The following is a 25,751-nucleotide window of genomic DNA, read 5'->3' as shown; positions in this document are numbered from 1 at the left end:
TGACTCGAAGTATGGATAGAATGGTACTTTATCAGGTTGAATTGAAGTATGAGTGAAATGGTACCTTATTTGGTTGACTTGAAGAATGTTAGAATGATAGTTTATCAAGTTGGCTTAAAGTATAGGTGATTTGCTACTTAACAGATTGACTTTAACTAGGTAGAATGGCATTTTATCAGGTTGATTTGAAGTATGGGATGAATGGTACTTTATCAAGTTCACTGGAAGTATGTGTGGAATGGCACTTCACCAGATTAACTTTAAGTATAGGTGGAATGGTACTTCATCAGGTTGAATTCAAGTATAGGTGGAATGATACTTGGTCAGATTGGCTTAAAGTGTGAGTGAAATGTCACTTTATCTGGTCAACTTGAATTATGCCAACGGTTGGCATGGTACATCATCAGGATGACTTGAAGTATGGGTGAAATGGTGCTTTATCAATTTTACTTAAGTGTAGGTGGAATAGCACTTTTTCAGGTTAACTTGAAGAATGGGTGGAATAGCACTTTATCACTTTGACTTGAAGTACGGATGGAATGGTACTTTATCAGGTAGACTTGGGGTGTGGGAGGAATGGAACTTTATCAGGTTGACTTGAAATATGGATGGAATAGTAATTTTTCAGGTTTACTTGAAGTATAGGTGGAATGGTGCTTTATCAGGTTCACTTGAAGTATGGATAGAAAGGCTCTTTATCAGGTTGAATTGATTTATGATTGGTATGTTACTATATCAGATTTACTTGATGTGCGGGTGGAATAGTTCTTTATCAGGTTGACTTCAATTACTAGTGGAATTGTACTTTATCAGGTTGAATTGAAGTATGGGTGAAATGGTACTTTATCAGGTCGAACTGAAGTATGGGTGAAATGGTACTTTATTAGGTTGACTTGAAAAATGGGTAGAATGATAGTTTATTAAGTTGGCTTGAAATATAGGTGGTCTGCTACTTTATCAGATTTACTTTAACAATTGGTGGAATGGTACTTTATCAGGTTGACTTAAAGCATGGGTGCAGTGGCACTTTATTGCGTTAACTTGAAGTATGAGTGCAATGGCACTTTATCAGGTTGACTTGAAGTATGGATGGAATGGTACTTTATCAGGTTGGCTTGAAGTATAGGTGGAATGGTACTCTATCAGATTGACGAGGTATGGGTAGAATGGTTCTTTATCAGGTTGACTTAAAGTATTGGTGGTATGCTACATTATTAGAATGACTTGAAGTGTGGGTGGAGTGGTACTTTATCAAATTGACTTGAAGTGTGTGTGGAATGGTACTTTATCAGATTGACCTGAAGTGTGGATGAAATGGTACTTTTACAGATTCGCTTGAATTATGGGTGGAATGGTACATTGTCATGTTGACTGGAAATGTGGTTGGAATGGTACTTTACAAGGTTGCTTTAAAGTGTGGGTGGAATGGTACTTACCAGCTTGACTTGAAGTATTGGTGGAATGTTACTTTATCAGGATGATGTAAAGAGTGAGTGGAATGGTACATTATCAGGTTGACTTGAAGTATGGGTGGAATGGTACTTCATCAGGCTGACTTGAAGTATAGGTGGAATGGTACTTGGTCAGATTGACTTGAAGCTTGGGTGGAATGGTACTTTATCAGGTTGACTTGAAGAATGGGTAGAATGATAGTCTATAAAGCTGGCTTGAAGTATAGGTAGTCTTCTACTTTATCAGATGAAATGATACTTTATCATGTTGACTTGAAGAATGAGTGGAGTGGCACTTTATCACTTTGACTTAAAGTATGGATGGAATGGTACTTTATCGGGTTGACTTCAAATATGGATGGAATGGTACTTTATCAGGTTGACTTCAAATATGGATGGAATGGTACTTTTTCAGGTTTACTTGAAGTATAGATGGAATGGTACTTTATCAGTTTCTCTTGAAGTATGGATAGAATGGTTCATTATCAGGTTGAATTAAAGTATAAGTGGTATGTTACTTTATCAGATTTACTTGATGTGTGGGTGGAATTTTCCTTTATCAGGTTGACTTCAATTACTGGTGGAATTGTACTTTAACAGGTTGAATTGAAGTATGGGTGAAATGGTACTTTATCAGGATGAACTGAAGTATGGGTAAAACGGTACTTTATTAGGTCGACTTGAAGAATGGGTAGAATGATAGTTTTTCAAGGTAGCTTGAAATGTAGGTGGTCTGCTACTTTATCAGATCGACTTTAACTCTGGGTGGAATGGTACTTTACCAGGTTGACTAGATGTATGGGTGCAATGGCACTTTATCAGGTTAACTTGAAGTATGGGTGCAATAGCACTTTATCAGGTTGACTTGCAGGATGGGTGGAATGGTACTTTATCAGGTTGACTTGAAGTATGGGTAGAATTGTTTCTTATCACGTTGACTTAAAGTGTTGGTGGTATGCTACACTATAAGATTGACTTGAAGTGTGGGTGGAGTGATGCTTTATCAGGGTGACGTAAAGAGTGGGTGGAATGGTACCTTATCAGGTTGACTTGAAGTATGGGTGGAATGATACTTTAAAAGGTTGACTTGAAGTGTACGTGGTATGGTACTTTTCATATTGACTTGAAGTGTGGGTGGAATGGTACTTTATCAGGTTGACTTGAAGTATGGATGGAATGGTACTTTATCATTTTCACTTCAAGTATGGATGGAATGGTACTTTATCAGGTTGAATTGTGGGTGGAAGGGTACTTTATTAGGTTGACTTGAAATATGGGTGGAATATCAGGCTGACTTGAAGTATAGTTGGGATGTTACTTTATCAGATTGACTTGAAGTGTGGATGGCCTAGTACTTTATCAGGTTGACTTCAGTTACTGGTGGAACGTTACATTATCAGGTTGACTTGAAGTATGGGTGAAATAGTGCTTTATCAGATTGAATTGAAGTATGGGTGGAGTTGTACTTTATTAGGTTGACTTGAAGAATGGTTAGAATGATAGTTTATCAAGTTGACTTAAAGTATAGGTGGTTTTCTGCTTTATCAGATTGACTTTAACTGTCGGTGGAATGGTACTTTATCAGGTTGACTTAAAGTATGGGGGGAATGGCACTTCATCAGTTTGATTTGAGGAATGGGATGAATGGTACTTTATCAAGTTCACTGGAAGTATGTGTGGAATGGTACTTCACCAGACTGACTTGAAGTATTGCTGGAATCGCACTTTTATCAGGTTGACTTGAAGTATGGGTAAAATGGTTCTTCTTCAGGTTGACTTAAGGTATTGGTGGTATGAGAAATTATCAGATTGACTTGAAGTGCAGCGGGAATGGTACTCTGTCAGATTGACTTGAACCATGGGTAGAATGGCACTTTATTAGGTTGACTTGAACTGTGGATGAAATGATACTTTATCAGGTTGACTTGAAGTATGGGTGGAATGGTACTTCATTAGGTTGACTTGAGGTATAGGTGGAATGGTACTTGGTCAGATTGCCTTGAATTGTGGGTGAAATGCTACTTTCTGAGTTTGATTTTAAGTATGAGTGGCTTGGTAATTCATCAGGATGACTTGAAGTATAGGTGAAATGGTACTATATCAGGTTGGCTTGAAGTATAGGTAAATTGGTACTATATCAGGTTACCTTGAAGTATAGGTAAAATGGTACTATATCAGGTTATCTTGAAGTATAGGTAAAATGGTACTATATCAGGTTGACTTGAAGTATGGGTGGAATGGTAGTTTATCAGGTTGACTTAAAATGTGGGTGGAATGGTACTTTTTCATTTTGACTAGAAATTTGGGTGGAATGGTACTTTATCAGATTGACTTAAAGTATTGGTAGTATGAGACATTATCAGATTGACTTGAAGTTTAGCTGAAATGGTACTTTATCAGATTGACTTGAAGTATGGGTAGAATGGTACTTTATCAGGTTGACTTGAACTGTGGATGAAATGATACTTTATCAGGTCGACTTGAAATATGAGTGAAATGGTACTTCATCAGGTTGAACTGAAGTATGGAGGGAATGGTGCTTTATTAGGTTGATTTGAGTTATGGGCAGAATAAGTGTTTATCAAGTTGACTTGAAGTATAGGTGGTCTGCTTCTTTATCATATTGACTTTATAAGGTTGACTTGAAGCGTGGGTGGAATATTATTTTATCAGGTTGATTTAAAGTATGGGTGGAATGGCACTTTATCAAGTTGACTTGAAGAATGTGTAGAATGATAGTTCTATCAAGTTGGCTTGAAATATAGGTGGTCTGCTACCACCATGTGGGTGGAATTATGAGATTGACTTGAAGTATGGTGGAATGGTACTTTATCAGGTTAAATTGAACTGTGGATGAAATGGTATTTTATCAGGTTGACTTAAAGTATGGGTGGAATGGTATTTCATCAGGCTGACTTGAAGTATAGGTGGAATGGTACTTTATCAGGTTAAATTGAACTGTGGATGAAATGGTATTTTATCAGGTTGACTTGAAGTATGGGTGGAATGGTATTTCATCAGGCTGACTTAAAGTATAGGTGGAATGGTACTTTGTCAGATTGACTTAAGGTATGGGTGAAATATTACTTTATTAGGTTGAATAGAAATGTGGATGGAATGGTACTGTATTAGGTTGACTCGAAGAATAGGTGCAATGGTAGTTTATGTAGTTGGCTTCAAGTGCAGGTAGTCTCCTACTTTATCAGATTGACTTTAACTGTGGGTGGAATGATACTTTATCAGGTTGACTTGAAGAATGGGGGGAGTGGCACTTTATCAGGCTGACTTAAAATATGGATGGAATGGTACTTTTTCAGATTTACTCGAAGTATGGGTGAAAAGATACTTTATTAGGTTGACTTAAAGTATTGGTGGTATGCTGCATTTTCAGACTGACTTGAAGTGTGGGTGTAATGGTACTTTATCAGTTTGACTTGAAGTATGGGTGGAATGGCACTTTATCAAGTTGACCTGAAGTATGGATGGAATGGCTCTTCATCAGGTTGACATCAAGTACTGGTGGAATGGTACTTTATCAGGTTGACTTGAAGTATGGGTGAAATGGTACTTTATCAGGGTGACATGAAGTATGGATGCCATAGTACTTTATCAAGTTAACTTGAAGTATGGGTAAAATGGTACTTTATCAGGTTGACTTAAAGTATGGGTGGAATGATACTTTATCAGGGTGACTTGTAGTATAGGTAGAAATTTATTTTTTCAGTTTCAGAAATTTATTTTTTCAGAGTGGAAGTGTGGGTAGAATGGTACTTTATCAGGTTGACTTGAAGTATAAGTGACTTGGTACTTTATCTGGTTGACTTTAGGTGGAATGGTACTTGGTCAGATTGACTTAAAGTGTGGGTAGAATGGTACTTTATCAGGTTGACTTGAAGTGTGGGTGGAATGATACTTTATCAGGTTGACTTGAAGTATGGGTGAAATGGTGCTTTATCAAGTTGAACTGAAGTATGGGTGGAATGGTATTTCATTAGGTTGACTTGAAGTGTAAGTGGAATACTACTTTTTCAGATTGATTTGAAGTGTGGGTGGAATGGCACTTTATCAGGCTGACTTGAAAAGTAGGTGGAATGGTACTTCATCAGGTTGACTTGAAGTATGGATAGAATGGTTCTTTATCAGGTTGACTTGAACTGTGCGTGAAATGCTGCTACATCAGGTTGACTTGAAATATGGGAGGAATCTTACTTTTTCAGGTTGACTTAAAGTATACATGGCATGGTACTTTATCAGGTTGACTTGAAGTATAGGTAGAATGGTTCTTTATCAGATTGACATGAGGCTTAGGTTATATGAAATTTTATCAGATTGACCTGAACTGTGGGTGGAGTGGCACTTTGTCAGATTGACTTCTACCGCTGGAATGGTACTTTATCATGTTGACTTTAAGTATGGATAAAATGGTACTTTATCAGGATGAATGAAAGTGTTTCATGGAATGGTATTTTGTTAGGTTGATTTGAAGTATGGGTCGAATGGTAGTTTATCAAGTTGACTTCAAGTATAGGTGGTCTGCTACTTAAGCAGATTGACTTTAATGTCGGTGTAATGGTATTTTTTCAGGTTGACTTGAAATGTGGGTGGAATGGCGCTTTATCAGGTTTACTTGAAGTATAGGTGGAATGGTGCTTGGTCAGATTACCTTGAAGTGTGGGTGAAATGCTTCTTTCTCAGGTTGAATTTAAGTATGGGTGGCTTTATGCTTCATCAGGATGACTTGAAGTATGGGTGAAATGGTACTTAACCAGGTTAACTTGAAATATGGAGGGAATGGTGCTCTATCAGGTTGACTTGAAATGTGAGTGGAATGGTACTTTTTCAGGTTGACTTGAAGTTTGGGTGGAATGGTACTTCATCAGGTTGACCTGAAGTATGGAGGAAATGGTACTTTATCATATTGAATTGAAGTATGAATGGAATTGTACTTTATTGGGTTGATTTTAAGTATGGGTAGAATGGGAGTTTATCAAGTTGACTTGAAGTATAGGTGGTCTACTTCTTTATCAGATTGACTTTAAGCGTGGATGGAATGGCATTTTATCAGGTTGACTTGAAAAATGGGTGGAATGAGATTTTATCAGGATGACTTGAAATGTGGGTGGAATGGTATATTAAGAGCCTGACTTAAAGTATGGGTGGAATGTTACTTTATCTGGTTAACTAGAACTGTGGTACTTTATCAGGTTCATTTGAAGTTTGAGTGGAATGGTACTTCGTGAGATTGACTTGAAGCGTGGGTGGAATGGTACTTTATCGGGTTGACATGAAGTATGGGTGGCATAGCAATTTATCAGGTTGACTTGAAGTATGGGTGAAATGTTACTTTATCACGTTGAATTGAAGTGTGAGTAGAATGGTACTTTATTACGTAAACTTGAAGAATGGGTAGAATGATGGTTTATCGAGGTGACTTGAAGTATAGTTGGTCTGCTACTTTATGAGATTGACTTTGACTGTGGGTGGAATGGTACTTTATCAGGTTGACTTGAAGAAACGGTGACTTGAAGTATGGATGGAATGGTACCTTATCAGATTGACTTGAAGTGTGGGTGGAATGGTACTTTATCAGTTTGACTTGAAATATGGATGTAATGGTACTTTTTCAGGTTTACTTAAAGTATAGATGGAATGGTACTTTATCAGGTTGACTTGATGTATGGGTAGAATGGTTCTTTATCTGGTTGACATTAAGTATGCGTTGTATGTTACTTTATCAGATTTACTTGAAGTGTGGGTGGAATAGTTCTTTATCAGATAGACTTCAAGTACTGGTGGAATGGTACCTTATCAAGTTGACTTAAAGCATTGGTGAAATGGCACTTTATCAGGTTGAACTAAAGTATGGATGGAATGACACATTATTCAGTTGATCTGAAGTATGGATAAAATTGTAGTTTATCTAGTTGACTTAAAGTATAGGTGATCTGCTACTTTAACACATTGAATTTAATGTCGGTGGCATGATATTTTCAAGTGAACTTGAAATGTGGGTGGAATGACACTTTATCAGGTTTGCTTGGATTACGGGTGAAATGTCACTTTATCAGGTTGACTTGAAGTATGGGTGGAATTGAACTTTATCACTATAGGTAGAATGGTACTTAATCAGATTGACTTGAAGTATGGGTTTAATATCTTCTTATGGGCTGACTTGAAGTATTTGGTGGTATGCTACATTGTCAGATTGACTTGAAATATGAGTGGAATGGTACTTTATCAGATTGACTTTAAGTATGGTAGGAATGGTTCTTTATCAGGGTCACTTGAAGTATCGTTAGATTGGTGCTTTATCAGGTTGACTTGAAATATGGGTGGAATGGTACTTGTTGAGGTTGACTTGAAGTATAGGTGGAATGGTACCTTATCAGGTTGACTTGAAGTATGGGTAGAATGGTTCTTTATCATGTTGACTTGAAGTATAGATGGTATGTTACTATATCAGAATGACTTGAAGTGTGGATGGAATAGGACTTTATCAAGTTGACCTGAAGTGAGGGTGACATGATACTTCATCAGGTTGACTTGAGGTATGGGTAGAATGTTTCTTTATCACGTTGACTTTAAGTATAGGTGGTATGTTACTTTATCAGAATGAAATGAAGTGAGGATGGAGTAGTAGTCTATCAGGTTCGCTTGAATTATGGGTGAAATCGTACTTTACCAGGGTGAATTGAAGTATGGATGCCTTGGTACTTTATCAGGTTAACCTGAAGTATGGGTGATATGGTACTTTTTAGGTTTACTTGAAGGGTGACTTATAGTATAGGTAGAATTTTACTTTTTTAGGTTGAGTAGAAGTGTTAGTGGAATGGTAATTTATCAAGTTGACTTGAAGTGTGAGTGGAGTAGTAATTCATAAGGTTAACTTAAAGTATGGATGGAATGGTACTTTATCAGGTTGACATGAAGTGTATGTGAAATGTTACTTTATAAGTTTGACTTGAAAAATGGCAGGAATGGTACTTTTTCAGGTTGACTTAAAGTATAGGTGGAATGGTACTTTATCAGTTTGACTTGAAGTATGGGTGAAACGGTACTTCATCAGGGTGACTTGAAGTAGAGATGCCATGATACTTTATCAGGTTCACTTGAATTATGGGTGAAATGGTAAGTTATCAGGTTGACTTCAAGTATGGGTGGAATGGTACTTTATCAGAGTGACTTGTTGTATAAGTGGAATCTTACTTTTTCAGGTTGAGTTGAAGAGTGATTGGAATGATACTTTATCAGGTTGACTTGAAGTACTGCTCAAATGGTACTTTATCAGGTTGACTTCAAGGATGGGTGAAATGGTACTTTATCAGGTTGAATTGAAATATGAGTGGAATGGTACTTTATCAGGGTGACTTTAAGAATGGGTAGAATGGTAGTTTGTCATGTTCACTTGAAGTATAGGTGGTCTGTTACTTTATCTGATTGACATTAATTGTGTATGGAATGGTACTTTATCAGGTTGACTTGAAGAATGGGTGGAATGGCACTGGATCAGGTTGATTTGAAGTATGATTGGAATGGTACTTCATCAGGTTGACTTAAAGTATAGGTGAAATGCAACTTTCTCAGGTTGACTTGAAGTGTGGGTGGAATGGTATTTCATCAGGTTGACATGAAGTATGGATGGAATGGTAATTTATCAGGTTGACTTGAAGTATGGGTGAAACTCTACTGAACAAGTTGACTTGAAATATGGGTGAAATGGTACTTTTTCAGGTTGATTTGAAGTATAGGTGAAAAGGTATTTTATCTGGTTGACTTGAAGTATGGGTAGAATGGTTCTTTATCAGGTTGACTTGAAGTAGAGGTGGTATGTTACTTTATCAGATTGACTTGAAGTGTGAGTGGAAGGGTACTTTATAAGTTTGACCTGAACTGTGGATGAAATGTTACTTTATCAGCTTGACATGAAGTATGGGTGGAATGGTACTTCACCAAGTTAGCTTGAACTACAGGTGGAAAGGTACTTGGTCAGATTGTCTTGAAGTGTGAATGGAATGGCACTTTATCCAGTTGACTTGAAGTGTGGGTGGCATAGAACTTTACCAGGTTGACTTGAAGTATGTGTGAAATTTTACTTTATCAAGTTAAATTTAATTGTCAGGTGGAATGGTACTATATTAGGTTGACTTGAAGAATGGTTAGAATGATAGTTTATCAAGTTAGCTTAAAGTGTAGGTGGTCTGCAACTTTGTCAGATTGACTTCAACTGTGGGTGGAATGATACTTTATTAGGTTACTTGAAGTATAGGTGAAATAGTACTTTATCAGATGAAGTTGAATTATCAGGTGGAATGGCATTTTATCAGGTTGACTTGAAGAATAATTAGAATGATAGTTTATCAAGCTGGCATGTAGTATAGGTGGTCTGCAACGTTATCTGATTGCTTTCAACTGTGGGTGGAATGGTATTTTATCAGCTTGACTTTAAGTATGGGTGGAATGGTACTTTATCAAGTTCACTTGAAGTATGGCTGGAATGGTACTTCACCGGATTGACTTGAAGTATAGCTGGAATGGTACTATAACAGGTTAACTTGAAGTATGGGTAGAATGGTTCTTTATTAGGGTGACTTAAAGTAATGGTGGTATGAGACTTTATCAGATTGACTTGAAGTGTAGCTGGAATTGTACTTTATCAGATTAACTTGAAGGATGGGTAGAATGGCACTTTATCAGGTCGAATTGAACTGTGGATGAAATGGTACTTTATTAGGTTGACTTGAAGTATGGTCGACTGGTACAATATCAGATTGACTTGAAGGATTGGTGGAATGGTACTTTTTCAGGTTGACTTGAAGCGTGGGTGAAATGTTACTTCATTAGGTTGAATTGAATTATGAGAGGAATGGTACTTTTTCAGGTTGAATTAGAGTATAGGTGGAATGATACTTTATTAGGGTGACTTTAAGTATGGGTAGAATGGTTCATTATCAGGTTGACTTGAAGTATTGGTGGTATGATACTTTGTCAGATTGACTTAAGTGTCTGTGGAATGGTACTTTATCAGGTTGGCTTAAAGTATTGTTGGTATGCTACATTATCAGATTAACTTGAAATGTGGGTGGAATGGTACATTATCAGATTGACTTCAAATGTGGGTGGAATGGTACTTTATCAGGTTGAACTGAACTGTGGATAAAATGTTACTTTATCAGGTTGACATGAAGTACCGGGGGAATGGTACTTCACTAAGTTAACTTAAACTACAGGTGGAATGGTACTTGGTCAGATTGTCTTGAAGAGTGAGTGGAATGGTACTTTATCGGGTTGACTTGAAGTATGGGTGGCATAGAACTTTATCAGGTTGACTTGAAGTATAGATGAACTTTTACTTTATTGGGTTAAATTGAAATATCAGGTGGAATGGTACTATATTAGGTTGACTTGAAGAATGGTTAGAATGATAGTTTATCAAGTTAGCTTGAAGTATAGGTGGTCTGCAACTTTGTCAGATTGACTTCAACTGTGGGTGGAATGATACTTTATTAGGTTACTTAAAGTATAGGTGAAATAGTACTTTATCAGATTGAATTAAATTATCAGGTGAAAAGGTACTTTATTAGGTTGACTTGAAGAATGGTTAGAATGATAGCTTATCAAGTTGGCTTGAAGTATAGGTGGTCTGTAATGTTATCTGATTGCCTTTAAATGTGGGTAGAATCTTACTTTATCAGGTTGACTTGAAGTATGAGTGAATGGTACTTCACCAGATTGACTTGAAGTATAGCTGGAATGGTACTATAACAGGTTGAATTGAAGTATGGGTAGAATGGTTCTTTATTAGGATGACTTAAAGTATTGGTGGTATGAGACATTATCAGAGTGACTTGAAGTGTAGCTGGAATGGAACTATATCAGATTAGCTTGAAGGATGGGTAGAATTGCACTTTATCAGGTTGAATTGAACTGTGCATGAAACGGTACTTTATCAGGTTGACTTGAAGTATGGGTGCAATGATACTTCACTGGGTTGACTTGAAGTATAGGTGGAATGGTACTTGGTCAGACTGACTTGAAGTGTGGGGGAAATGGTACTTTATGGGATTGAATTGACGTATGGATGGAATGGTACTTTATTAGGTTGACTTGAAGAATGGGTAGAATGATAGTTTATCAAGTTAGCTTGAAATATAGGTGGTCTGCTACTTTATCAGATTGACTTTAACTGTAGGTGGAGTGGTACTTTATCGGGTTGACTCGAAGTATGTGTGTAATGGCACTTTATCAGGTTGACTTGAAGTATGGGTGCAATGGCACTTTATCAGGTTGACTGGAATTACAGGAGGAATGGTACTTTTTCAGGATGACTTGATATATAGGTGGAATGATACTTTATCAGGGTGACTTGAGGTATGGGTAGAATGGTTCCTTATTAGGTTGACTTGAAGTATAGATGGTATATTACCTTATCAGGTTGACTTGAAGTATGGGGGGAATGGTACTTTATGAGGTTTACTCCAAGTGCTGCTTCAATGGTACTTCATAATGTTGACTTGAAGCATGGGTGAAATGGTACTTTACCAGGTTGGTTTGAAATATGGATGGAATGGTACTTTATTAGGTTCTTTTGTCGTATGGGTAGAATAGGAGTTTATCAAGTTGACTTAAAGTATTGGTGGTCTTTTACTTTATCAGACAGACTTTAAGTGTAAGTGGAATGGTATTTTATCAGGTTGACTTGAACCATAGGTGGAATGGGACTTTATCAGGTTTACTTAAAGTATTGGTGTAATGGTAGTTTATCAGTTTGACTTGAAGTATTAGTGGAATGGTACCTCATCAGGTTGACTTGAAGTATAGGTGGAATGGTACTTTATCAAGTTGATTTGAAGTATGGGTAGAATGGTACTTCATCAGATTGACTTGAAGTGTGGGTGGAATGGTACTTTATCATGGTGACGTGAAATATGGGTTGAACTGTACGTTTTCAGGTTGACGAGCTTTCGGTGAAATGCTACTTTATCAGCTCGAATTATGGGAGGAATGGTACCTTTCCAGGTTGACTTAAAGTACAGATGGAATGATACTTTATCAAGTTGACTTGGAGTATGGGTGGAATGGCACTTTATCACTTTGATTTGAAGTATAGATGGAATGGTACTTTATCAGGTCGACTTGAAGCGTGCGTGGAGTGGTACTTTATCAGGTTGACTTGAAATATGTGTGGAATTGTACTTTTTCAGGTTGACTTGAAATATATGTGGTATGGTACTTTATCAGATTAACTTGAAGTGTAGGTACAATAGTGCTTTATCAGGTTAACTTCAAGTACTGGTGGAGTAATACTTTATCAGTTTGACTTGAAGTATGGGTGGAATGGTTCTTTATCAGGTTGACTTAAAGTATTGGAGGCATGCTACATTCTCAGATTGACTTGAAGTGTGGTTGGATTGGTACTTTATCAGATGACTTAAAGTATGAGTGAAATGGTGCTTTATCAGGTTGGCTTGAAATATGGATGGTATGGTACTTTATCAGGTTGACTTGAAGTGTGGTTTAAATGGTAGTTCATCTGGTTGACTTGAAGTATTGGTAGAATGGCAATTGGTCAGATTGATTTGAAGTGTGGGTGGAATGGTACTTTATCGGGTTGACTTGAAGTATGTGTGGCATAGTACTATATCAGGTTGACTTGAAGCATTTGTGAAATTATACTTTCTCAGGTTCAATTGAATTATCAGGTGGAATGGAACCTTATTAGGTTGACTTGAAGAATGGTTAAAATTATATTATATCAAGTAGGCTTGAAGTATAGGTGGTCTGCAAATTTATTAGATTGACTTTAACTGTGGATGGAGTGGTACTTTATCAGGTAGACTTGAAGTATGGGTGAAATAGTACTTTATCAGGTTGAACTGAATTTTCAGATGGAATGGAACTTTATCAGGTTGACTTGAAGAATGGTTAGGATGGTAGTTTATCAAGTTGGCTTGAAGTGTAAGAGGTCTGCAACTTTATGGGATTGACTTTAACTGTGGGTGGAATGGTATTTTCTCAGGTTAACTTGAAGTATGGGTGGAATGGCACTTTATCAGGTTGACTTGAAGTATGGGTGGAATGGTACTTTATGAAGTTCACTTGAAGTATGTGTGGAATGGTACTTCACCAGATTGACTTCAAGTATAGGTGGAATGGTACTTTATCAGGTTGACTTGAAGTATGGATAGAATGTTCTTTATCATGTGACTTAAAGTATTGGTGGTATGAGACATTAATAGATTGACTTGAAGTGTAGCTAGAATGGTACTTTATCATATTGACTTTAAGTACGGGTAGAATAGTACTTTATCAAGTTGGCTTGAACTGTGGATGAAATGGTACTCTATCAGGTTGACTTTAAGTATGGGTGGAATGGTACTTCATTGGGATGACTTGAAGTATAGGTGAAATGGCAATTGGTCAGATTGCCTTAAAGTGTGGTAGAAATGCTACTTTCTCATTTGGGCTTGAAGTATGGGTGGCTTGGTACCTCATCAGGATGACTTGAAGTATTGGTGAAGTGGTACTTTATCAGGTTGACTTGAAGTATGGGTGGAATTAGCTCTTTATCAGGTTGACTTGAAGTTCGGGTGGAATAGTACTTTACCGGGTTAACTTGAAATATGGGTGGCATAGTACTTTATTAGGTTGACTTGAAGAATGGTTACAATGATAGTATATCAAGTTGGCTTGAAGTGAAGGTGGCCTACAAATCTATCAGATTGACTTTAACTGTGGGTGGAACGGTACTTTATCTGGTTGACTTGAAGTATGGGTGAAATGGTACTTTATCAGGTTGAACTGAATTTTCAGGTGGAATGGAACTTTATCAGGTTGACTTGAAGAATGATTAGAATGAAACATTATCAAATTGGTTTGAAGTATAGGTGGTCTGCAAATTTATCAGATTGACTTAAACTGTGGGTGGAATGGAACTTTATCAGGTTGACTTGAAGTATGGGTGAAATAACACTTTATCAGGTGGAATGATACTTTATTAGGTTGACTTGAAGAATGGTTAGAATGATAGTTTATCAAGTTGGCTTGAAGTATAGGAGGTCTGCATCCTTATCAGATTGAATACTGACTTAAATACTGACTATTTCACCATGATCAAATGATCCATGACCTCTGACTATCACACCATGATTCAACACTCCTTGACTACTGACTATCACACCATGATCCAGTGATCCTTGACTACTGACTGTCACACCATGATCCAGTGATCCTTGTCTACTAACTGTCACTACATTTACAATGATCCATGAAATCTGACTGCCAAACTAAGATCCAACGACCCTGTCACACCATGATCCAACGATCCATAAAAGCTGTCTGTCACGATATGATCCAATGGTTCTTGACCTCTGAATGTCGCACTATAATCCAATTATCCATGAATTCCTACATATCACACCATAATCCAATGATTCTTGACATCTAACTGTCGCATAATGCTCCAATGATCCATAACTTTTGACTGTCACACTATAATCCAATGATCACTGACCTCTAACTGTCACATTATGATCCAATGATCCATGACACTGACTGTCGCATTATGATCCAATGATCCTTAACAACTGACTGTCACACCATAATCCAATGACCCTTGACATCTGATTCACACCATGATCCATGAGTCTTGACCTCTGACTATCACACCATGATCCAAAGATCCTTGGCCTCTGATTGTCACATTATGATCCAATATTCCTTAACATCTGACTGTCACACCATGATCTAGCGATCATTGACTACTGACTGTCACACCATGATCCAAAGATCCTTGACTAATGACCTTCACACCATGATCCAGTGATCCTTGACTACTATCTGTCTCACCATGATTCAATGATCCTTGACATCTGACTGTCACACTATGATCTAATGATCCGTGACCCCTGAATGTCACATCATAATCCAGAGATCCTTGACACTGACTGACACACTATGATCCAATGATCCGTAACCTCTGATTTTTGCACTGTCATCCAATAATCCTTGACTACTGTCAGTCACATCATGATCCAATGATCTTTGACTACTGACTGTCACACCTTAATTCAATGAGCCTTGACCTCTGACTTTCACAATATGATCTAATGAACCTTGAATGTTAAGCATGATCTAATGATCCATGACCTCTGATTGTCACACCATGATCCAATGTTCCATGAATTCTGGCTGTCACACCATGATCCAATGATCCTTGACATCTGACAGCCACACAATGATCCAATGATGCATCACCTCTGACTGTCACGCTATAATCCAATGATCCTTGATATCTGACTTTCACACCATGATCCAATGGTCCTTGACCTCGGACTCACACCATGATCCAATGATCCTTGTCCTCTGACTGTCACACTATGATCCAATGATCCTTGTCCTCTGACTGTCACACTATGATCCAATGATCCTTGACCTCAGACTCACACCATGATCCAATGATCCTTGTCCTCTGACTGTCACACCATGATCCAATGATCCTTGACCTCTGATTGTCACACTATGATCCAATGATCCATGACCTCTGACTGTTGCACTGTGATCCAATGATCCTTGTCTACTGACTGTCACACCATGATCCAATGATCCTTGACTATTGACTGTCATATCATGATCCAATTAGCCTTCACCTCTGACTGTCACACAATGATCCAATGATCCTTGACCTCTGGCTGTCACACCATGATTCAATGAGCCTTAACCTCTGACTCACACCATGATCTAATGATCCTTGACCCCTGAATATCATTCCATGATCTAATAATCCTTGGCTAATGACTGTCACATCATGATCCAATGATCCTTAACTACTGACTGTCATACCATGATCCAATGATCCTTGACTACTGACTCCCACATCATGATCCAATGATTCTTGACTACTGACTGTCACACCATGATCCAATGATCCATGACATGTGACTCACACCATCATCCTATAATTTTTGAAATCTGACAGTCACACCCTGATCCAATGATCCATTACCTCTGATTGTCACACTATGATCCAATTATCGATGACATGTGACTATCACGCCATGATCCAATGATCCTTAACTACTGACTGTCACACTATGATCCAATGATCCTTGACGTCTGACTGTCACACTATGATCCAATGATCCATGACCCTCTGACTCTCACACCACGATCCAATGATGAATGAATTTTGACAGTCAGACCATGATACAATGAGCCTTAACCTGTGACTGTTACACCATGATCCAATGATCTTTGACCCCTGTCGCCCTATGATCTAATGATACATAACCACTGACTGTCGCATCGTGATCCAAATATCCATGACTTGTGATTGTCACTCGGAGACAGAATGATCCTTGACCTCTGACTCTTACGCCATGATCCAAAGATCCTTGACATCTGATAGTTACACCATGATCCAATGATCCTTGACAACTGACTGTCAAACTGTGATCCAATGATCCATGACTTCTCACTTTCACATCACGATCCAATGATTCTTGACATTTGACTCTCACACAATGATCCAATGATCCTCGATCTCTGACTGTTACACCATGATCCAATGATCTTTGTCACACTATGATCTAATGATCCACGACCTCTGCTGTCACATCATGATCTAATGATCCATGGCCTCTGATTATCACACTGTGATCCAATGATTCATGACCTCTCACTGTCACACTATGATCCAATGATCCATGAAATCTGACTGTCACACCATGATCCAATGATCCTTGACTACTGACTGTAACATGATCCAATGATCCATGACCTCTGACTAACACCATGATACAATGATCCTTGACCTCTGACTGTCACAATATGATAGAATAATCCATGAATCTGACTGTCACACTATGATCCCATGATCTTTGACCTCTGACTGTCATATCATGATCCAATGATTCATGAATCCTGACTGTCACATCATGATCCAATGATCCTAGCCCCCTGACTATCACACCATGATCCAATGACCCTTGGCTACTGACTGTCACACCATGATCTAGTGATGCTTGACCACTGATTGTCACACCATGATCCAATGATTCTTAACTACTGACTGTCACACCATGATCCAATCAGTGACTACTGATTGTCACACCATCATTCAATGAGCCTTGACCTCTGACTGTCACACCATGATCGGACTGTCACACCATGATCTAATGATCTTTGACAACTGAATGTCACACCATGATCCAATGATCGATGACCTGTGACTGACACAACATGATCCAATGATCCTTGACATCTGAATGTCAAACTATGATCCAATGATGCATGACCTATGACTGTCGTACTATGATCCAATGATCCTTGACCTCTGAGTGTCACGCCATAATCCAATGATCCTTGACGTCTGACTGTCTCACCATGATCCAATGATCCATGAAAAATTACTGTCACCGTGATTCAACGATCCATGACCTCTGACTCTCACACTATCTCCCAAAGATCCTTAACCAATGACTGTCACACCCTGATCCAATGATCCTTTCCTTCTGACTGTCATCCTATGATCCAATGATCCTTCACCTCTGACTTTCAAATCATGATCCAATGATCCAATGATCCTTTGCCTCTGATTATCACACTATGATCCATTGATCCTTGACCCCTGACTGTCACACTATGATCCAGTGATCCATGACCTCTAGCTGTCGCACTATGATCCAATGATCCTCGATAACTGACTGTCACACAATGATCCAATAGTCCTAGACCTTCTGACTCACCAAGATCCAATGAACCTAGACCCTTGACTATCACACTATGATCCAATGATCCTTGACATCTGACTCAAACAATGATCCAATGGACATCGACCTCTGACTTTCACACCATGATTCAATTATCCTTGGCCACTGATTGTCACACTATGATCCAATGATCCATGACCTCTGACTATCACACCATGATCTAAGGATCCATGACCTCTGACTGTCACACCATGATCCAATGATCCATGAATTATTACTGTCACACCATGATTCAATGATCCATGACTAACTCTCACACCATCTTCCAAAGATCCCAGACCACTGACTGTCACACCTTGATCCAATGATCCTTTACTTCTGATTGTCACCCTATGATCCAATGATCTTTCACCTCTGACTGTCACAATCTGATATAATGATCCATGACCTCTGACTGTCGCAATATGATCCATTGATCCTTGACAGCTGACTGTCACACCATGATCCAATAATCCTGGACCTCCGACTCACACCATGATCCAATGAGCCTTGATCTCTTCCTGTCACACCATGATCCAATGATCCTTTGCCTCTCATTGTCACACTATCATCCAATGTTCTTTGACATCTGACTGTAACACCATGATCTAGTGATCCGTGACCACTGACTGTCACACCATGATCAAATGATCTTTGACTACTGACTGTCACACCATGATCCAATGATCCGTGACCTCTGACTATCACACCATGATTCAATGAGCATCTACCTCTGACTGTCACACCATGATCTAAAGATCCTTGACCTCTGAATGTCACACCAAGATCTAATGATCCTTGACTACTGACTGTCACACCATGATCGAATGATTCTTAACTACTGACTGTCACACCATGATCCAACAATCCTTGACAATTGATTGTCACACCTTGATCGAATGAGCCTTTACCTCTGACTGTCACACCATCATCCATTGATCCATGGCCACTGACTGTCAAACTATGATCCAATCATCCTTGACCTCTGACTGTCTCACCATGATTCAATGATCCTTGACCTCTGGCTGTCACACCATGATCCAATGAGCCTTGACCTCTGGCTGTCACATCAAGATCCAATGATCTCTGGCCTTTGATTGTCACTCAGTGATCAAGTGATCCTTGGCATCTGACTGTCACACCATGATCCAATGATCCTTGACTACTGACTGTCACACTATGATCCAATAAGCCTTGACCTCTGACTGTCATACCATGATCTAATGATCCATGACCTCTGACTGTCAAACCATGATCCAATAATCCATGAATTATTTCTGTCATGCCATGATTCAATGATCCAATGATTCCAAAGATCCCTGACGACTGACTGTCACACCATGATCTCATGATCCATCACTTCTGTCATCATATGAACTAATAATCCTTAACCTCTGACTCTCACACCAGTATCCAACGATCTATGACCTCTGACTGTCACATCATGATCCAATGATCCTTGGCCTCTGATTGTCACACTATGATCCAATTATCCATGACCTGTGACTGTCGCACGATGATCCAATAATACTTGACATTTGACTGTCACACCATGATGCAATAAACCTAGACCTCTGACTTACACCATGATCCAATGAACCTTGACCCCTAACTCTCACACTATGATCCAATGCTCCTTGACCCCTGATTATCACACTATCATTCAATGTTCCTTGACATCTACCTATCACACCTTGATCTAGACATCCTTGACCACTAACTGTCACAACATAATCCAATAATCCTTGACCACTGATTATCACACCTTGATCCAGTGATCCTTGACTACTGACCGTAACACCATGATCCAATGATCCTTGACGACTGACTGTCACACCATGATCCAATGAGCCTTGACCTCTGACTATCACACTATGATCTGACGATCCTTGACCCCTGACTGTCACACCATGATCCACTGATCCTTGATTACCTACTGTCACACCATGATCCAATTATCCATGACCCATGACTGTCACAAAATGATCCAACGATCCTTGACTTCTGAATGTCACACCATGATTCAATAATCAATGACTACTGTCTGTTACACCATGATACAATGATCCATGAAATCTGGCTGTCACACTAAGATCCAGTGAGCCTTAACTACTGACTGTCACAGTATTATCCAACGATCTATGAAAACTGACTATCATGCTGTGATCCAATGATCCATGACCTCTGACTGTCACACTATGATCTGATTGTCACACTATGATTCAATGTTCCTTGACATCTGACTGTCACACCATGATTCAGTGATCTTTGACTACTGACTGTCACACCATGATCAAATGATCCTTGACCTCTGACTGTGACCCCATGATTCAATGAGCCTTAACCTCTGACTGTTACACTACGATCTAATTATCCTTGACCCCTGATTGTCACACTATGAGCCAATGATTCTTGACATCTGACTGTCACACCATGATCCAATGATCCTTGACTGCTGACTGTCACACCATGATCCAATGATCCATGACCTCTGATTGTCACACCATGATCCAATGATCCTTGACAGCTAACTGTCACACCATGAGCCAATGATCCAGGACCTCTGACTATCACACCATGCTCCAATGATTATGACCTCTGATTGTCACACTAAGATCGAATGATCCTTAACCTCTGACTCTCACACCATGACCCAATGATCCTTGGATACTGACTGTCACGCCATGACCCAATGATCCTTGACTTTTGAATGTCATAACATGATCCAATGATCCTTGACCCCTCACTGTCATGCCATATTCCAGTGATTCTTGACCTCTAACTGTCCCACCATGTAATGATCCTTGACCTTTGACTCTCACACCATGACCCAGTAATTAATGATTCCTTATTGTTATCCCATACCCAATGTCCCCTGAATGATACAACATGATCCATGACCCCAACCCGCCAAGTCATGTCCTCTGAATCATGATTGTCATACCATAATCCATGGACCCTGACCGCTTAGCCATGTCCCATGACTCGGGTTGACAATATTAACATGACCCATGACCTCTGACTGCCATACCGTGACCCATTAACCTTAAGCCATGATTCTGATTTCCATATTGCATTAACCTCATTATAACATTTCCTCACTTTATGTTAATGAAGTAACCTTTTAATCTTATATGCCATGAAAATGTATTATTTAGGAACTTCATTATGGATAGCATCGTATAGTATTATACCTTTTCACCTTCTCTTAACAGGTGAAGATATATGGTCAGGGTGTGACGGGGTGTTAGTGAGCGAGAGACACATCCTAACATATTACGACTGTGGTTTTGGCTCTCAGTAAGTTGACAGTTTACATTGTTCTTGGGAATAGATAGAATCTTTGTTATAATAGATGCTTCTTAAACCATGGTAGTATTAATCAATGTTTCATTATTCATGACGTGTTTGTGATCTGTGTCATAACTTGTTGAGATGCCAGTGATAGAAGACGTGTCATGATATAGTTTAGTACGGATATCTATCATTCACTATGTCTCTCTGATACAGATGACAGCTGAACATTATTCATGACTTGTCTGTTACTTACGAGACCCTATGATGTATTACGTGTCACGACTTGCCTGTGATATAGTTTGCACAGGTGTACGTGATTCATGACGTATCCGTGAAATTAGTAAGGGTGCCCATGCCTCATGACCTGTCTGTGGTGTACCTTGTACGGGTGCCCATGCCTCATGACCTGTCTGTGGTGTACCTTGTACGGGTGCTCATGCCTCACGACCTGTCTGTGATGTGCCTTGTGCGGGTGCCCATGCCTCATGACCTGTCTGTGATGTACCTTGTACGGGTGCCCATGCCTCACGACCTGTCTGTGATGTACCTTGTACGGGTGCCCATGCCTCATGACCTGTCTGTGATGTACCTTGTACGGGTGCCCATGCCTCACGACCTGTCTGTGATGTGCCTTGTACGGGTGCCCATGCCTCATGACCTGTCTGTGATGTACCTTGTACGGGTGCTCATGCCTCACGACCTGTCTGTGGTGAACCTTTTACGATTGCCCATACCTCATGACCTGTCTGTGCCGTACCTTGTACGGGTGCCCATGCCTCATGACCTGTCTATGATGTACCTTATACGGGTGCCCATGCCTCATGACCTGTCTGTGGTGTACCTTGTACGGGTGCCCATGCCTCATGACCTGTCTGTGATGTACCTTGTACGGGTGCCCATGCCTCATGACCTGTCTGTGGTGTACCTTGTACGGGTGCCCATACCTCATGACCTGTCTGTGGTGTACCTTGCACGGGTGCCCATGCCTCATGACCTGTCTGTGGTGTACCTTGTACGGGTGCCCATGCCTCATGACCTGTCTGGGGTGTACCTTGTACGGGTGCCCATGCCTCATGACCTGTCTGTGATGTACCTTGTACGGGTGCTCATGCCTCACGACCTGTCTGTGGTGTACCTTTTACGATTGCCCATACCTCATGACCTGTCTGTGCCGTACCTTGTACGGGTGCCCATGCCTCATGACCTGTCTATGATGTACCTTATACGGGTGCCCATGCCTCATGACCTGTCTGTGGTGTACCTTGTACGGGTGCCCATGCCTCATGACCTGTCTGTGATGTACCTTGTACGGGTGCCCATGCCTCATGACCTGTCTGTGGTGTACCTTGTACGGGTGCCCATACCTCATGACCTGTCTGTGGTGTACCTTGTACGGGTGCCCATGCCTCATGACCTGTCTATGATGTACCTTGTACGGGTGCCCATGCCTCATGACCTGTCTGTGGTGTACCTTGTACGGGAGCCCATTCCTCATGACCTGTCTGTGGTGTACCTTGTACGGGTGCCCATGCCTCATGACCTGTCTGTGATGTACCTTGTGCGGGTGCCCATGCCTCATGACCTGTCTGTGGTGTACCTTGTACAGGTGCCCATACCTCATGACCTGTCTGTGATGTACCTTGTACGGGTGCCCATGCCTCATGACCTGTCTGTGGTGTACCTTGTACGGGAGCCCATGCCTCATGACCTGCCTGTGGTGAACCTTGTACAGGTGCCCATACCTCATGACCTGTCTGTGATGTACCTTGTACGGGTGCCCATGCCTCATGACCTGTCTGTGGTGTACCTTGTACGAGTGCCCATGCCTCATGACCTGTCTGTGGTGTACCTTGTACGGGTGCCCATGCCTCATGACCTGTCTGTGATGTACCTTGTACGGGTGCCCATGCCTCATGACCTGTCTGTGATGTACCTTGTACGGGTGCCCATGCCTCATGACCTGTCTGTGATGTACCTTGTACGGGTGCCCATGCCTCATGACCTGTCTGTGATGTACCTTGTACGGGTGCCAATACCTCATGACCTGTCTGTGGTGTACCTTGTACGGGTGCCCATGCCTCATGACCTGTCTGTGGTGTACCTTGTACGGGTGCCCATGCCTCATGACCTGTCTGTGATGTACCTTGTGCGGGTGCCCATGCCTCATGACCTGTCTATGATGTACCTTGTGCGGGTGCCCATGCCTCATGACCTATCTGTGGTGTACCTTGCACGGGTGCCCATGCCTCATGACCTGTCTGTGGTGTACCTTGTACGGGTGCCCATGCCTCATGACCTGTCTGTGGTGTACCTTGTACGGGTGCCCATGCCTCATGACCTGTCTGTGGTGTACCTTGTACAGGTGCCCATGCCTCACGACCTGTCTGTGGTGTACCTTGTACGGGTGCCCATGCCTCATGACCTGTCTGTGATGTACCTTGTACGGGTGGCCATGCCTCATGACCTGTCTGTGGTGTACCTTGTACGGGTGCCCATGCCTCATGACCTGTCTGTGGCGTACCTTGTACGGGTGCCTATGCCTCATGACCTGTCTATGATGTACCTTGTACGGGTGCCCATGCCTCATGACCTGTCTGTGGTGTACCTTGTACGGGTGCCCATGCCTCATGACCTCTCTGTAGTGTACCTTGTACAGGTGCCCATGCCTCACGACCTGTCTGTGGTGTACCTTGTACGGGTGCCCATGCCTCATGACCTGTCTGTAGTGTACCTTGTACGGGTGCCCATGCCTCATGACCTGTCTGTGGTGTACCTTGTACGGGTGCCCATGCCTCACGACCTGTCTGTGGTGTACCTTGTACGGGTGCCCATGCCTCATGACCTGTCTGTGATGTACCTTGTACGGGTGCCCATGCCTCATGACCTGTCTGTGATGTACCTTGTACGGGTGCCCATGCCTCACGACCTGTCTGTGGTGTACCTTGTACGGGTGCCCATGATTCATGTGGTGTAACTATCACGGGTATACATGATTCATGTGGTGTAACTATCACGGGTATACATGATTCATGTGGTGTAACTATCATGGGTATACATGATTCATGTGGTGTAACTATCATGGGTATACATGATTCATGTGGTGTAACTATCACGGGTATACATGATTCATGTGGTGTAACTATCACGGGTATACATGATTCATGTGGTGTAACTATCACGGGTATACATGATTCATGTTGTGTAACTATCATGGGTATACATGATTCATGTGGTGTAACTATCATGGGTATACATGATTCATGATGACGTGTCTGTGGTGTAGGGTAGTGTACCTGGTTGAAGGCTTCATAGTCTTGGACATAAGTAACGGTAACGCTTCTTGATGGTCTCATTTGTTAGTAACAGAGTGATGGATTTAACTATCTTGTAACTCAGTTGGTAACGCATGTATGGGTGTCACCTGCTGGTAACTACCTGCTGGTCCCTCATGTGATGAGGGTATTGCTTTATCTGGTTCATCACTTCAAGGTTAACCTTACACTCATCTAACTTGTTTGGGGCATTATAGTAGGGAAGTAATGGTTGGACGTCATGGTCAAGTTATCATATCGAACAATCCGTCATTTCCTTCACCATCGCTGTCCTCCCGTCTTCCATGATGTTTCCAACACCAAGTACATATGGCCCCTTCATCCCACATCACTTTGGCTTCCTTTCTTACATATAAAGTTTACAGACATTTTACTCACTGCTGTGCCAGGGAGAGGGAGGGTTGACGTGCCAGGGAGAGGGAGGGCTGACGTGCCAGGGAGAGGGAGGGCTGACGTGCCAGGGAGAGGGAGGGCTGAAGTGCCAGGGAGAGGGAGGGTTGACGTGCCAGGGAGAGGGAGGGCTGACGTGCCAGGGAGAGGGAGGGCTGACGTGCCAGGGAGAGGGAGGGCTGACGTGCCAGGGAGAGGGAGGGTTGACGTGCCAGGGAGAGGGAGGGTTGACGTGCCAGGGAGAGGGAGGGCTGACGTGCCAGGGAGAGGGAGGGCTGACGTGCCAGGGAGAGGGAGGGTTGACGTGCCAGGGAGAGGGAGGGCTGACGTGCCAGGGAGAGGGAGGGTTGACGTGCCAGGGAGAGGGAGGGTTGACGTGCCAGGGAGAGGGAGGGCTGACGTAGTAGTGTATTGGCCGGTACTACCGTGCTGACTGAGGAGCGTTCAGGTGGTGCCCAGAACACCCTCCATGTCACGATTGCTGGTCTTACTTTCTGTCTCATCAAAACGGAACTACAGATCTAGTACTGCCATCT

General features: G+C 41.1%; 1 protein-coding gene across 1 annotated transcript in view; it reads left to right on the top strand.

The window, feature by feature from the left end:
* Positions 1–25,751, top strand: part of LOC139753341 (uncharacterized) — a 397,831-nt gene that overhangs the window by 342,544 nt on the left and 29,536 nt on the right. The window contains exon 6 of the mRNA XM_071669697.1: positions 21,412–21,496. Within this exon, the coding sequence (XP_071525798.1) occupies positions 21,412–21,496 (85 nt within the window). The remainder of the gene's footprint in view (positions 1–21,411; positions 21,497–25,751) is intronic.

This window comes from Panulirus ornatus, chromosome 14 (assembly GCF_036320965.1).
Source record: "Panulirus ornatus isolate Po-2019 chromosome 14, ASM3632096v1, whole genome shotgun sequence".
In the NCBI taxonomy this organism is placed as follows: domain Eukaryota; kingdom Metazoa; phylum Arthropoda; class Malacostraca; order Decapoda; family Palinuridae; genus Panulirus; species Panulirus ornatus.
This window is presented reverse-complemented; position numbering and strand designations above follow the sequence as displayed.